The sequence below is a fragment of the Microcebus murinus genome, chromosome 2, assembly GCF_040939455.1.
Source record: "Microcebus murinus isolate Inina chromosome 2, M.murinus_Inina_mat1.0, whole genome shotgun sequence".
NCBI classification, from domain to species: domain Eukaryota; kingdom Metazoa; phylum Chordata; class Mammalia; order Primates; family Cheirogaleidae; genus Microcebus; species Microcebus murinus.
The window spans coordinates 119639948-119655310 of record NC_134105.1 but is presented as its reverse complement, the minus strand read 5'-3'; the positions used below and the strand labels follow the sequence as shown (position 1 = coordinate 119655310).

The 15363-nt window shown below is 35.9% G+C and overlaps 1 protein-coding gene across 2 annotated transcripts in view; it reads left to right on the top strand.

The window, feature by feature from the left end:
- Positions 1–15363, top strand: part of ANKRD45 (ankyrin repeat domain 45) — a 43823-nt gene that overhangs the window by 7983 nt on the left and 20477 nt on the right. Inside the window, exons 2-3 of one of the 2 annotated variants that reach the window (XM_012765106.3) lie at positions 743–882; positions 1835–2186. In XM_012765106.3, the coding sequence (XP_012620560.1) occupies positions 1850–2186 (337 nt within the window). In that variant the 5' untranslated portion in view covers positions 743–882; positions 1835–1849. The remainder of the gene's footprint in view (positions 1–742; positions 883–1834; positions 2187–15363) is intronic. The other variant, XM_012765104.2, reaches the window with a different exon arrangement.

Genomic DNA, 15363 nt, shown 5'->3' with positions numbered 1-15363 from the left:
CAAAAATACATGTGACTTTTGCTTTGCTGCTCTTATGTGTTAATCTATCTAGAATTCCCTTCCTTCTGATTTCTGAAAGACAAAGTCTTTCCCATTCTTTATGGCCTAACTTAAATGCCATATTCTTTACTAAATATATCATTCCCTTTATCTCATTTCTTGCATCTTCCTTTCTTCCTCCACCCCCTACTCCTGTAAACATTATCTTGAATCTTATGTTCAATCTTGCTTTTATTCTTTAAAATTTTTTTTAAATATATGTCCTTGTATTCCTGTAATGTCTATTTAACTTTAATTGCTTTTAACATGGAAGGACTATATCTTGATAGGTATAATTTTAGGATTTACTTTTCTCATATAATATTATATTCTTAAGATTCATTTATACTGTTGTATGTCTTAGTTATTTATTGCTATATAACAAATTAATCCAAACTTGGTAGTTAGAAAAAACATACATTCATTATCTTATAGTTTCTGTGGGTCAGGAATCTGGGCATAGCGTACCTGGACCCTCTACTTCAGGGTCTCTCAGGAGGCTATATAATCAGGCTATATAAGTGTTGCCTGAGACCTCCGTCATCTCAAGGTGTAACTGGGACAGATCTACTTCCAAACTCACTCAGTGGTTGTTGGCAGAATTAAGTTCCTCGGGGGCTATTGGACTGAGGGCCAGGATTCTTACTGGCTTTTTGTCAGAGGTCCCCCTCAGTTTCTTGAAAGATGGCCCTCTCCCTCACAGTACATGAGAAGTGCCAGGGAAAAAATATCAGCAAGACAAATGCCACAGTCTATCGTAACTGAAAACGGAAGTGACATCCTCTCACTGTTGCTATACTCTCTTCATCAGAAGCTATTTGGTATGTCCAGTCCACACGCAAGGTGAGGAAATTACACAAGGGTGTGAATACCCAGGGGCAGGGGTGGGGCATTGGGAGCGATATCAGAAGCTGCATAGCATACCACTGTAATTTATTCCTTTTAACTGCTGTATACTATTTTGTATAAATATGCCACAGTTTATGATCCTGTTCCTAGGCATTGTTTTTTCCTTTCAGGTTTTTCACTGTTATGAACAGTGATGCCACAAACATTATTGTAAATATGAGAGGATTATGGTACTCTTCTCTGAATCATTCCCAATTTAATATGTGTTCTGCCAGAGTGAGCACTATTAAGACTTCTTGGTTAATTCTACCTGGAATTAAACTTATCCCTTCTAAACTCCCATAGCCTTTCATTTGTTATGGTGCTTAACCACTTGTCACCTTTTATTACACTTACTTTGTGTATGTCATGTTTTCTCCCTTGAAATAGTAAGTTGTTGAGGGCAGGAAGTAAATTTGATTCTTTTTTATGATTTACATAGTGCTTACACAGCACTTAGTATATTAACAAGCTTTTGGTAAGTATTACTGAGTAAATGAATTCTGTCTAAATGTCAATGCCTAATTTTTAAGGTCTTCATAACCTGGCTTCTGTGATCTAATTATATTTCTCATTTCTCCCCTGCAGGGATACTTGTTTAGGCAGGTGGGCCACTTTAGCACTTTTTCAATTTTTTCGTAATGAATTTAGCTTACATTGATCTCTTTCTTCTCCTGTTCCTATTGAATTCACTATTTATATCATACCCTTTTTGTTTTAGTGTATACTCAGACAGTGTATTTATTCATAATAGGCACACAATAATAACTTTATTGATTGGCTGAATTAGTTTATAATTATTTTCAAGTAGTTAAGTATTTTCATTTCATCTGTATTGTCAGTTGCCTGAGCAAATAAATAAATACTGATTTGAGTAGATTTTTATTTATTTATTTTTAAATCTTAGGTATTTTTGGAGTTAATGGAGTCAGAAGGACCCCCAGAGTCAGTGAGTTCAGAAAAATCAGTATTTTTCTCACAGCAAGAAGAAGATGATGAAGAAGGAGCAGCCCAAGAACCAGAGGAAACAGTTGCCACGAACCCTCTCTTACAACCTGCTCTCACAGGGGATATAGCAGGTTTGCAGAAGATTTTTGAAGACCCTGAGAATCCTCATCATGAGCAGGCCATGCAGCTACTCTTGGAAGAAGACATCGTTGGGAGAAATTTGTTGTATGCAGCTTGCATGGCTGGGCAAAGTGATGTGATTAGAGCTTTGGCAAAATATGGTGTGAATCTGAATGAAAAAACCACCAGAGGTATTTTTCTTTTTTTCTCTCATTAGTCTTACTTATCACTACCTAAAAATGCCATGTACAGTTTTTTAGGTTGTATAAATTTGATGTGCCTGCTTCATACTTTACATATATTGTATATGTATATGTATACGTACATATAAGCATATGTATGTGGGTATATGTAAATATATCAATGTTGATATTATATAGCATGGTGTTTTAGAACACAGACTTCACTATTTATTAGCTATGTGATTTGGCAAGTTACTTGATTTTTTTTGTCTCTTTCTTCATCTGCCAAATGGGGATAATAATTGTATTTTTCTTTAGGATGTTATGAAAATTAAATAAGATAATAAATATAAATATTGCAGTGCTTGGCACATAGTAAATTGGTATGTAGTAAGTGCTTAATAGTATTGATTATCTCTTTCTTTTGAAGATTTATTAGCTTTTAACAATCATTATCTAATTAGCTTTTTAATTTAGTTTTTTTTTCAGATTACAAATCTAATACAAGGTCATAGTAGAAAATTAAAAATAATGATCTTTAGGAAATAAAGAATATATATTCTCTTCATGCTCACATAGAACATTTTAAAATACTGACCATATGTTGGACCATAATGGAAGTCTCAACAAATATTCAAAGAATCTGTAGCATGCAGCCTTTGGTCTGCTACCACAACAAAATAAAATTAGAAAATAGTAACAAAAATATAACTGAAAATCTTCTATAATTTTGAAAACAAGAACATACTTTAAAATTATCTTTTGGTTACAGAAGGTATAATGGAAATTAAGAAATGTTTAAGTGGCAATAGGATCATTGTGTGTCAGAATCTGTGAGATACAACTAAAATTTAATTATAGTTTAATGCACTCATTAGAATATAAGAAACATTAAAAATCAGTAAGCAAAGCCTTTTACTTAAGAAGTTAGAAAAATAACAACTGAGTAACCAAAGAAAGTAGAGGAAAACTAATAGAGTAAAATAATGACATTGAAAATAAAGGAACAATACAGAGAATCAACAATACCAAAATCTGGTTCAGTGAAAAAGACAGAGCTGAAAAACCTTTGTTAATATTGATCAGAGAAAGAGAGAGAGACAGAGAGCACAAATAATATTTGGAATTGAAAAAAATAGAATATTAACACAGAAAAAAACTAAGATTAAAAACATTATTAGAAAACATTATGAATAACTTCATGCAATACATTTGAAAATGTGGATGAAGTGGACAAATTTCCAGTAAAATATAAATTACCAAAATGGATTCAAGACAAAAATAGAATTCTTGACTAGATCAATGGTTATTAAAGAAATCAAAGAAGTAATCAAAATCTGCCTCCCTAACACCCTGCTCACCACCAAATTCCAGATTCAAATGTTTTTAAAGGTAAGGTTTACTAAATGTTTGGGGAAAAGGTAATCTCTAGTTTGTAGAAATGTTCTAGAGAGAGTTGGAAAGCTGTTCAACTTATTTTATGAGAAAGATAACTTTTATAGAGAAATTGGTTTAAAGACAGTACTAGAAAGGAAATTTATAGGCTGATCACATTTAATAACATAGATGGAAGCATCCTAAATAAACAGGTGAATCTAAATTGAATGTAAATAACAAGTTGAATCTAAGATATATTTAAAAGTTTATTGGAGGCCAGGCATGGTGGCTCACGCCTGTAATCCTAGCACTCTGGGAGGCTAAGGTGGTGGATCGCTCAAGGTAAGGACTTTGAAACCAGCCTGAGCAAGAGCAACACCCCATCTCTACTAAAAATAGAAAGAAATTAATTGACCAACTAAAAATATATAGAAAAAATTAGCCAGGCATGGTGGCATGTGCCTGTGGTCCCAGCTACTCGTGAGGCTGAAGCAGGAGGATTACTTGAGCCCAGGAATTTAAGGTTGCTGTGAGCTAGGCTGATGCCATGGCTCTTTAGCCCGGGCAACAGAGTGAGACTGTCTCAAAAAAATAAATAAAAAAAATAAAAGTTTATTGGAGAGTAGATTTTAAGTGTTCTCACTACAAAAAAATAAGTCTGTGAGGTAATGCATATTTTAATTAGCTCAACTAGCCATTCCACGATGCATGTGTATTTCAAAACATTATACATGGTAAATATATGAAATTTTTATTTTTCAATTAAAAATAAATAAGTAAATAAAATCACTTTCATCATACAGACAAAATTTATTGGACAAGGTTGGGCTTATCCCATGAATGAAAGGATGGTTTTAACATTAGAAAAAAATTAATGTAATTCACTATATTAAAAGATTAAATAAGCAAAACATAATCATGTCAATAGATATAGAAAAGTCACTTGAAAAAAATATAGCAGTCATTCATGATGAAAGCTCTTAGGGAAATAGGAAAAGAAGAAAACTTCTTTTTTTTTTTTTTGAGACAGAGTCTCGCTTTGTTGCCCAGGCTAGAGTGAGTGCCGTGGCGTCAGCCTAGCTCACAGCAACCTCAAACTCCTGGGCTCGAGTGATCCTTCTGCCTCAGCCTCCCGAGTAGCTGGGACTACAGGCATGTGCCACCATGCCCGGCTAATTTTTTATATATATATCAGTTGGCCAATTAATTTCTTTCTATTTATAGTAGAGACGGGGTCTCGCTCTTGCTCAGGCTGGTTTTAAACTCCTGACCTTGAGCAATCTGCCTGCCTCGGCCTCCCAGAGAGAAGAAAACTTCTTAAGGGTGTCTATCAAAAACCTGAAGCAAACTTACCTAATACTGAATTTGCAGAAGTGTTCTTCAAAATCAGAAATAAGACTATGATATTCACTATCATGGTTTCCAGTCATCATTATAATGGAGGTCTGAGTAAGTGCAGTTAAGACAAGGAAACTAGAAACAGTAACAGTACTGTGCTACAGCCACCTCTGGAGAGCTGATTGTTAAGTTTTCAGGGGGTTTGTGAATTGGTTGATGTCATGTTGGTAGCTTAAAATTGACTGTGCCGGGTTATTCATCATGGTAGTTGGCTAATGGTACAAATCAGGGCTTTTCCCTCCAGTGAACTGGTTGTTACACATTTCCCAGCCCACTACTCAATATAAGGATTAGAGTAGATGAAACAAAACTCTTGTTATCCACAGGCACATAGACTTAAATTTAAGGGAATCTACTGTTAGTACTAATAGAGTTTAGCAAGAATATGAACATAAGACCAATATTCCAAATCAGTAGTTTTCTATATATCATCACTATTCAATTAGAGAATGTAGTTGAAATAAAGTTCTTGTTTGTAACAAAATGATAAAGAATCTAGGAATAAATCTGACGAAGGAATTTCAAGACATTAATGGCAAAAATGCAAAACTTTATTGAATTACATCAAAGAAGACCCAACGTATGTATATATTTCAGGTGGTGAAAGTAAATATCATAAATATATCAATTCTTACAAATTAATTTATCAATCTAGTTAATATCCCAGAAGATTTTTTTTTTTTTAATGCAAACCAAGAAGCTGACCCTACATTTCAGTGGGGAAGATGATGAACTATTTAGTATGTGATATCTGAGAATGTTGGTTTATTCAACTGGAAAAAAAGTAAAATTAAGCTGAGCTCAGTGGCTCACTGCCTGTTTTGGGAGGTCAAGGTGGAAGGATTGCTTGAGGTTAGGAGTTCAAGACCAGCATAGGCAACATAATAAGACCCTGTCTCTACAAAAATAAATAATTAAATAAATAAAAATTATAATTAGATACCTACTTCATACCTTGCATAAAAATCAATTATGGGTGCTTGTAAGATATGAATGTGAATAGCAAGAATTTTAAACTTTCCAAAAAATAAATATAGAAGTTATATTCTTGACCTATTACAGGATTTCTTAAAAGAAGACATAAAGGATACAACCACCAAGGGAAAAGATTGATATGCATAAAGATTAAAAATTACACACAAAATATACCATAAACAAGTGACAAAATAAGTCACAGAGTAGGAGAAGATATTTGCATTATCTTCTCAACTTACAAAGGATTTATCTGTGTAAAGACAGTGTACTTATCAATGAGAAAAATTCAACTCTATAGAAAAATAGATGAAGGATAGGAACAATTCATGGAAGAGGAACTCTCATGGCCAATAAATGTATGAAAATATGCTCAACTTCACAATTAAAATGGAAATTTAAACAATCAGCTACCACTAGTCATCAGATTGGCAAAAACTTAAATACTTGACAGCATTAAGTATTGGTGAAGATATAGGAAATAGAAATTCCTTTACTGGAGGGAGTGTAAATTGGTGCAATGATGTTTAAGAACATTTATATGAAGTTGCAAATGGATATACACAATGATCCAGAATTCCATTTCTAGATATATATCTTTAGGAAACTTTCACATATGTTGATGATTATTCAAGTATTGCTTATAATAGTGAATAATTGGAAAGAATGTAAATCAATAGGTGGTAAATAAATGCATTATGAGCTGTCATATTATGGAATATTACACAATAATTAAAAGCAATGAATTAGCCCTTTAGGTATTAAAATGGATACCACTCAAAAACATAACATTGAGATAAAAAGCAAATTACAAAAGGATCCTATAATAGATTGGTTAAGAGCATAGATTTTAGAGCCACCCTGCCTGGCTTCAAATCCCAGCTCTTCTACTAACTTGGCTGTGTGACTTGGGCAAATTATATAACCTTTCTGTGTTATGGTTTATTCATCTATAAAAATGGGGATAATAGTAATATCTAAAAACCATTGTATATAAAGGAAAAAGAAAGCCCCAAATCAATATTTGACAGCATGCTCCTAGCACTATTCAAGTGAGGAGGTGGTATTCTGACTAGTTGACATGAATATTGCCATCCTTTTGGTAGGTATTTCCCAGTGTGTGGGGATAGGTTTACTTGATGATATACTCTGAGATAATCTATTTCTTCATTCTGATTTTATGCTCACCATGAAATCTTCTCATTTAGAGAAATTCCCAAACTAAATGTTGAAGGTGCATCCTGGTTTCTTCTTGCTGCATATAGTAAAATTCTAGAGGAAAGAGATAACTTGAAAAAGGAACTTGATAGTTTGGGAAATTCTAAGCCCATCCTGATGGCAAAGACATTAAAATTAAGATATTCACTGAAAGAAAAGCATGCTCTAGAGAAAACCTGAGTGTGTGACTCTACAACTTCTTGTTGGCATGATGGAAAGATCAAAAGTTCAGAGTATTTAGAGACAAGAGATTAAGGACATTGCTGAGGGTATCCCTTTAATCAAACTGGGGAGCCTCTGGAAAGCTTAAGAGCCTTATCCCATAGCCATCTCAACAGAAGTTAAAAATGAAGCAGGGATTATATCAAAAGGATTTGTGGACCCAGCTTTGGTCTAAGTGGATGAATCAAATCCCTGACACACCTACAGGAGACCTACAGAGTCATTGAGAATTTTATAATAGCAGAAACACTGCCAGCTTGAACTGAAAGGGAAAGAGAGCATAAAAAATGAAGGAAGACTGTTGGACCCCCAAAATTCTATTGTTAGGAAGTAGGCTGATAAACCATTCAGCTGCAAACACATGCTACCTTTCATGAAGAAGAAAGGACAGCTCAGAGGACTGAAAGCCTAGAGGGTGAAGCCAAGAACCCAGAGGGCAGAGGTGAAACCTTTATTTAGGTCTCAAAGCCTTATTCTCAGGCTGTGAAACCTAAAGGAGTTTACCTGGCTCAATTTCAGAACTGCTTTGGATCAGTGAGTATATTTTACCTTTCATTTTCCCCCTGTTTGAGCCAGAATGTCCATACCTATATCTTATGCCTATCCCATTGTATGTTGGGAGTAGATAACTTGTTTCTTTAATTTCATATATCCAAGGATAGAGAGGAATTGTGCTGTAGTACTTAATGGATTATACCCACAGTCTCATCACATGATTTAGATGATCTTGATGATGAGATTTGGGACTTTTGAGTTGATGACATTTACATGAGATTTTGGACTTTGAGTTGACACTGTCTGTGATGAGACCTTTGGGACCTTGGGTGGGGTAAATGTAGTTTGCATTTGGAAGAGGCTAATGGGTGGTCTCTGGTAGGAAGACTAGCCCTCTAAAGATGACCATGTCCTAATCCCTAGTACCTGTAAATGTGTTACATTATATGGCAAAGGGACTTTGCAGATATAATTAAGATTAGGAACGTTAAAACAGATTAGCCTGGATTATTTTAGGGGGTCCCAAACTGATCTCATAAACCCTTAAAAGCAGAGGATTTTGTCCAGCTGGGGTTAGAAGAGATTTGGCAGAAGTTGTTAGAGAGGTTTGAAGCGTGAGAAGTACTTGACATGTGGTTGCTTCTTTGAAGCCAGAGGGGACAATGTGAGTAGGAATGCAGGTAGGTTTAAGGAGTTGAAGGAAGCCTCCTGGCTGACAGCCAGCAAAGAATCAGCAACCTCAGCCCTCCGACCTGAAGAAACTGAATTCTGCCTCCAACCTGAATGGTATTAGAAGCAGATTTCCCCCCAGAGTCTCCCACTGGTGGGGAACCTGTGGCCTTCTGATTTTAAGGTTGTTCTTTTTTAATCACCAAAGGAGGCAAGAAAAGCTTCATCTTTCTCTGCTGAACCCATTTGAATAAAATTTGTTGTGTAAAATGTGGATTCTGTCAAAAGGCTGAGCTTAAGGACCTAGAAGGCTGCATGTGGCCCTAGGGCTGCTGCAGGTTCCCCACCCCTGCATGAAATAATACATGGGTGTTGTTTTTAGTTGTTAAATTTGTGGTAATTTGTTTCAGCAGGAAAGAAAACCAATACAGAAATCTCTTCAGTTAAATCTTCTGATGCTGTTAGTTTCCCATGTAGACTTTCTTACAGGGAAGGAAATGAATTAAGCATTATTCTGGGCATTATATAAAATAAAGATTTGGCATTCCATGAAGATGATTTTACAGTGGAAAGTATGAATGAACTGGTCAACTGACTTCTACCAGTCAACTTGGCAGTGATTTTTTTTTCAATCATTGTAAAATAATCAATTACATTAAGGTTTACCTGTCAATTTCTTGTTTGATTGGTATGATTCAATTCTCATGAGCTTGTTCCCCTGGAAGAATGGATCAAATCAAGTTCTTAAACATGCAAAGTTGAGAACCAGATCCTCTCTTAAATGTAGATCGGTGCTCTGAGAGATACAAGGTGAAGAGGCTTTGACATCTCCAGACCGTATTAATAGCACCACACTTGTATATCAATAAGAAAATCAAAAAACCCAAATATATAGTAGAAAATTTGATATTCGACATTTTTGATGCTATCAATGACTTTATTTTGAATAAAAAACAATCACAACAATAAACGCAAAAAAATTAAGTTGACAATTTAAGCATAATTAACTATATCTGAACTTTTATGTTTATAATTTAAGTTTTAGGTCATTTACTAATGAGACTCAGCAAGATTTTAAGAAAAATATTATGCGAAAAAACTTTAAAATTGAGAAAATTTTATATAATGATATTTTCTATGAATTAAGGAAAGACTGCTGTTATTCAGGCATCAGAATGGAATACTTTCAACCAGCAACTAGAACACTAGTGATCTATTGGGGTATAAGAAACAATTGGCCAAAATTAAAAAATTTAGATGAGTCCCCAGAACAATAAATTTTTGTGTAGATGTGGAGAGATAGGAACAGTCCTACACTGCTGGTGGGACTGCAAACTAGTTCAACTTCTGTGGAAAACAATATGGAGATACCTTAAAGCAATACAAGTAGATCTACCATTTGATCCAGCAATTCCACTACTGGGCATCTACCCAAAAGAACAAAAGTCGCTTTACGAAAAAGACACCTGCACTTGAATGTTTATAGCAGTACAATTCACAATTGCAAAGTTGTGGAAACAACCCAAGTGCCCATCAATACATGAGTGGATTAATAAAATATGGTATATGTATACCATGGAGTACTATTCAGCTTTAAGAAACAATGGTGATATAGCACCTCTTGTATTTTCCTTTATAGAGCTGTGACCCATTCTACTAAGGGAAGTATCTCAAGAATGGAAAAACAAGCACCACATGTACTCACGAGCAAATTGGTATTAACAGATCAACTCCTAAGTGAACATAGGAATAACATTTATCTGGTGTCGGGCAGGTGGGAGGGGGGAGGAGGAGATGGGTATATACAAACATAATGAGTGAGATGTGCAACATCTGGGTGATGGTTATGCTTGAAGCTCTGACTTGAGGGGGAAGGGGGGACATGGGCAATAAATGTAACCTTAACATTTGTACCCCTATAATATGCTGAAATAAAAAACTTCAGATGTCTCTATAAAGTAAGAAGATGTATGCCATTTATTTGTGGATAATACTCAGAAACAAAAAGGAAGGAAAATTATTTTCAAGGTGATTGATGAATCATGTTCATATTCAGGGTTCCCTTTCCTTTAAAATATTAGTTTTGGAGAATTGGACACTTTGATCCAAACGGAGGAAGATGAAACTGTTCTTATAGTCTCAGCTCTCTACACTACTGACTTTGGCCTATTGGGAAGTGTCTTGTTTTCTGATTGAGCCAAAGACAGGCCTCTGCAGTTTGCAGTTCATTCATGATGGTACTCCCTCTGATTCTGGCAAGGCTTTGGTGACCAAATCTGGCTATACTTGAAAGGCATTATTAGAACTAATTACCATTTTAAATTGTGTCTTTTTACTCGTTCAGCAAACCTTTTATTAAGGGTAGAGGAACAGCCAAGCATTGTGCTGAAAACTGGGGATATAAAGATAAAATCAATTCTCTTTGAGGAGTTTGTGGTTTAGCAGAAAGCAGATGTGTGAACAAATAATTACTATATGGTGAGATAAGGTACAGTGTTAGCTCAGAGTAGAGGTAAGCCAACTTTGCCTGGAGATGTTGGGCATGCTCAGGGGATGGTTTCATAGGAGGGCAGTATTTGTCCTGAGTCTTGAAATTTTGAATGCCTAGCAAAGAAGGAGAGTTGACGGGTGGGGCATGGCAGGCGTGATGATCACAGTGTCCGGTGTTACTGTTATAGGTTTCTGATATTCTGGGATACTGACCCATACCCCCTGTGTTAAGTAACAGAAATACTTTATGCCTGAAATACTGTTATTTTAATAATATTATTTGATATTCTAAAAAATATGAAATTTTAATCATTTATGGGTTGAGAACAATATCATTGATTTAATTGCTCAATGTATACAAAAAGGCAAACTGAAGTCTACAAGTTTAGATGATCTATATTGTGATATTGCAGAATTTCTGTTGTAACAAAAATACTGAAGTTCAAAGACCTCCCAAACAAGTAGAATGTGAACCCTATGGTTTGAGATTGGTCAGGAAACTGTTGTGGAATCTCCTTCTTTTCATGTGGTAACTAAAAAAGACAAATGTGAACCAACAGTGTTTTCTGTGGGAAGAAAAAGTATAGCTTACTCTAAAAAAAAAAGACTGTTGTGCTAGGTAAAAAGCAAAAAGAGATATCTCTTTCTCCATTCAAAGAGATATCTAGTTAAAAAGCAAAAAGAGATATCTCTTATCTCTATTCAAAGAGATATCTCTTTTTCAAATTAGAGATGGGATAATTTGAAAGAAAATATTTTCTTTTCATTATACCTCCAATTAACTTGAATCAGGAAAACTTCAGTAACTGAAAAAATTTGTATAAAAATATCTTGGCAATACTATTAACACATTAAAAAAAGAGATCAGATAATATTTCATTTGCAATTTTTATGATTAATTATGTTTTATTTATTTTAAAGTGTTTGCTTTTTTAATCCTTAATTTTTATTTGAAATGTATTAAATAATTTCACTAATTAAAAAAAGAATTCCAAACCCAGTTTTATAAAATACCAGTATAAAGACAAAGTAAATATAAAATGTGAACTGGTATTATTTTATTCCACTACTGTAATTACTATTCCAGGCAGAGAAAAACAGCATATGCAAAGTTATGGAGGCATGAAACAACATGATTTGGGGAATTTGAGGAGTCTGGTATTGCTGGTGTAGGCAGATTGAGAAATGTTCTAGATAGGTGAGTGTTTTGCTTCATGGCCTATTACTTGTTCCTATCACTATTTCAGTTCTTGCATTTGACCTTATCATTGGCACATTCATTAGTTTTTATTAATGGCAACCTTGAGAAAAGTACTTATCTTTGTGCTTCAATTCCTTATACATAATTGAGAACAATACTACTTAATAGTATCTGTGCCATAGGATCACTGTGAGGTTTAAATGAATTGATACTTGTGAAGTACACAGCACAGTCCCTGTGCAGGCAAAAAGATTTCTTTTCTTCTTGTCTAATCTTTAGGCTTGCTATGAACTGCTCAATAGACTCTGTATTTAGTAACCAGTAATCTTCCATGAAGAAACTTTTTTTTCCTCTTAGAAGCTACCTCAATCATTCCCAGTTCCGTTTATGGTCCCTTTCTTCCTGTGGGGGTTTCCAACATGCAGCCTTCTGATTCCCTCTCCTGGGACCTGATGCTCCTTGCCAGTCTTTTGGGAGAACTTTAGGAAAAATCCCCTTCTTGTCTGGATGCTTTCTGAAATCATCTCATTTAGATGTTTTCCTTCTCTTGGAAAGGTGGTGGGGTTAATGTACTATAAAGTGCTGTGCATTTCTTACTAGAAAATGGACTGTCTCCAACAAGGGAAAAAGCATGTGAAAGTTGCAAATTCCTTGGTAAAATACTATTTAGAAATCTTTTTATTTTTAAATTCTTATATTAAAAAACAAACACCCCCCCACACACACCTCCCTTCGGTGTCTTAAATGAATTTAAGAATATTTTATTTAGAGGTTACCATTGGCCTGTAACTTCGGCCTTGAGGAAAGCAATATGAGGATCCAGAACACCTGCCTGCTGGTCATGCTAGCAGTGTTTTGTCTGTAGATAATGTCTTCCTCCCCCAGAAAATCAGGGGCCCTGGACTGTTCAGTTGATTGAAGAATTCCATCTTCAAGCAGAAGGCAGGAATAAGAGGGTGGTATTTGAGTATTTCTTGGCCTCCCATTTTATAGGTACTATAGTCTGAATATGTTCCCCCAAACTTGTGTGCTTAAAACATAGTCTCCAATGCAACACCTGGTAGGTGGGGCCCTTTGGAAGGTGTTTAGGTCATGAGGGCTTGCTCTCATAAATGGATTAATGCCACTATAAAAAGGGCTTGTGGGAGTGGGTTTGCCCTCTCTTGCCCTTCTGCCTTCTGCCATGTGAGGATGCAGCAAGAAGGCCCACACAAGATGCCAGCACCTTGATCGGTCTTAGACTTCCCAGACCCTAGAACTGTGAGAAATAAATTTCAGTTCTTTATAAATTACTTAGTGTGTGATATTTGCAGCACAAATGATCTAAGACAGTAGGGAATAAAGGAATAATAAAATTCCTGGGCCAGTCTCTGTTTTTTAGTGTTACAATTTCTTGCTTGTTGTGATATGTAAAAAAAAGTTTGTCCAAAAGGGGAGGCAATTCCAATTTTGGCTGATCCTAAAGTAGTTCACTTTATGTTCCCTTTGATTCTTTTTTTTTTCTGAGACAGGGTCTTGTTCTGTTGCCTGGGCCAGAGTGCAGTGCCATCATCATAGCTCACTGCAACCTCAAACTCCTCTAGAGGTGGAGAACCTGTGGCCTCAAGGCCACATGTGGCCCTCCAGATCCCCAAATGCAGCACCTCAACCAAATCCAAACTTGGATTTGGATTCAATCAAAAGGCCACACTCAAGCATCCAGAGGGCCATATGTGGCCCCAGGGCTTCAGGTTTCCCACCCTGCCTGAGCTGAGACTGTGGTGTACACCATCATACCTGGCTAATTTTTTTTTTTTTTTTTTGTAGAGATGGTGTGTTGCTATTGCCCAGACTAGAGCTTTGATTCTTTTTTAGCCTTTTATTATCCCTTCTGGTTATGATAGTTCATAACTTGGTCTAAGATAGGCCCGGGATTGTAGGATGTGGCAAATAGGGAGCTGAGGAAAGATTTCTGAAAGGTAAGTAAAATCATTATTCTCTCTTCTGTTTCCCTACTCTAGCTAGAGGCAAACATTTGGGTGGTGTTTCCTGCTCCTTATAGATCCTCTATCTGGCAACAGACCTGGGTTTGACTCTTGCTTTGATGACTTACTACCAGTGTGGCATTGGGAAAGGTATAGCTTCTCTGACTTTCACTTCCCCTTGTATACTTTAATGGGGATGATACAATTTACCTCATAGGGTGAGTGGAAGGATTAATGTACACACAAAATGCCTACTCAACACGTGTTAGTTCATTTTCTTGCTCAACTCTTTTTGTGGTAGTATAGTATGTACCTCTGTGGCCAGTTAAAGGAGTCTTATTTTTGAGACAGAGTCTCGCTTTGTTGCCCAGGCTAGAGTGAGTGCCGTGGCATCAGCCTAGCTCACAGCAACCTCAAACTCCTGAGCTCAAGCAATCCTGCTGCCTCAGCCTCCCAAGTAGCTGGGACTATAGGCACATGCCACCATGCCCAGCTAATTTTTTCTATATATATTAGTTGGCCAATCAATTTCTTTCTATTTACAGTAGAGACGAGGTCTTGCTCTTGCTCAGGCTGGTTTCGAACTCCTGACCTCGAGCAATCCACCCGCCTCAGCCTCCCAGAGTGCTAGGATTACAGGTGTGAACCACCGCGCCTGGCCTAAAGGAGTCTTAAATACGGGATACCAGGATATATTGCAGGTTCAGTTCCAGATCATCGCAATATAGTGAATATTTCATTAAAGCAAATCGCACAAATTTTTTGGTTTCCCAGTGCATATAAAACTTACATTTATACTCCACTGTAGTCTGTTATGTGGACAATAGCATTATGTCTAAAAAGTGTACATCCCTTAATTTTAAAATACTTAATTGCTAAAAAATGCTAACACAATGACACAAAATGAGCATGTGATGTTGGAAAAATGGTGCTAATAGATGTACTCAGTGCAGGGTTGCCACAAACCTTCAATTTGTAAAAAACACAGTATCCGTGAAGCACATAAAGCAAAGTGCAATAAAATGAGGTATGCCTTTATATCCTTGTGATCCTTATGGGTGAGTTCAAACAATGATCTTTGACCTGATGTTTTAAAAATGAATCTGGATAAATTTTAAAGATGCCTTCCATATTTTTCACCTTTACAATTATACCTTATGGTAATCACCTCAGAAAGTCT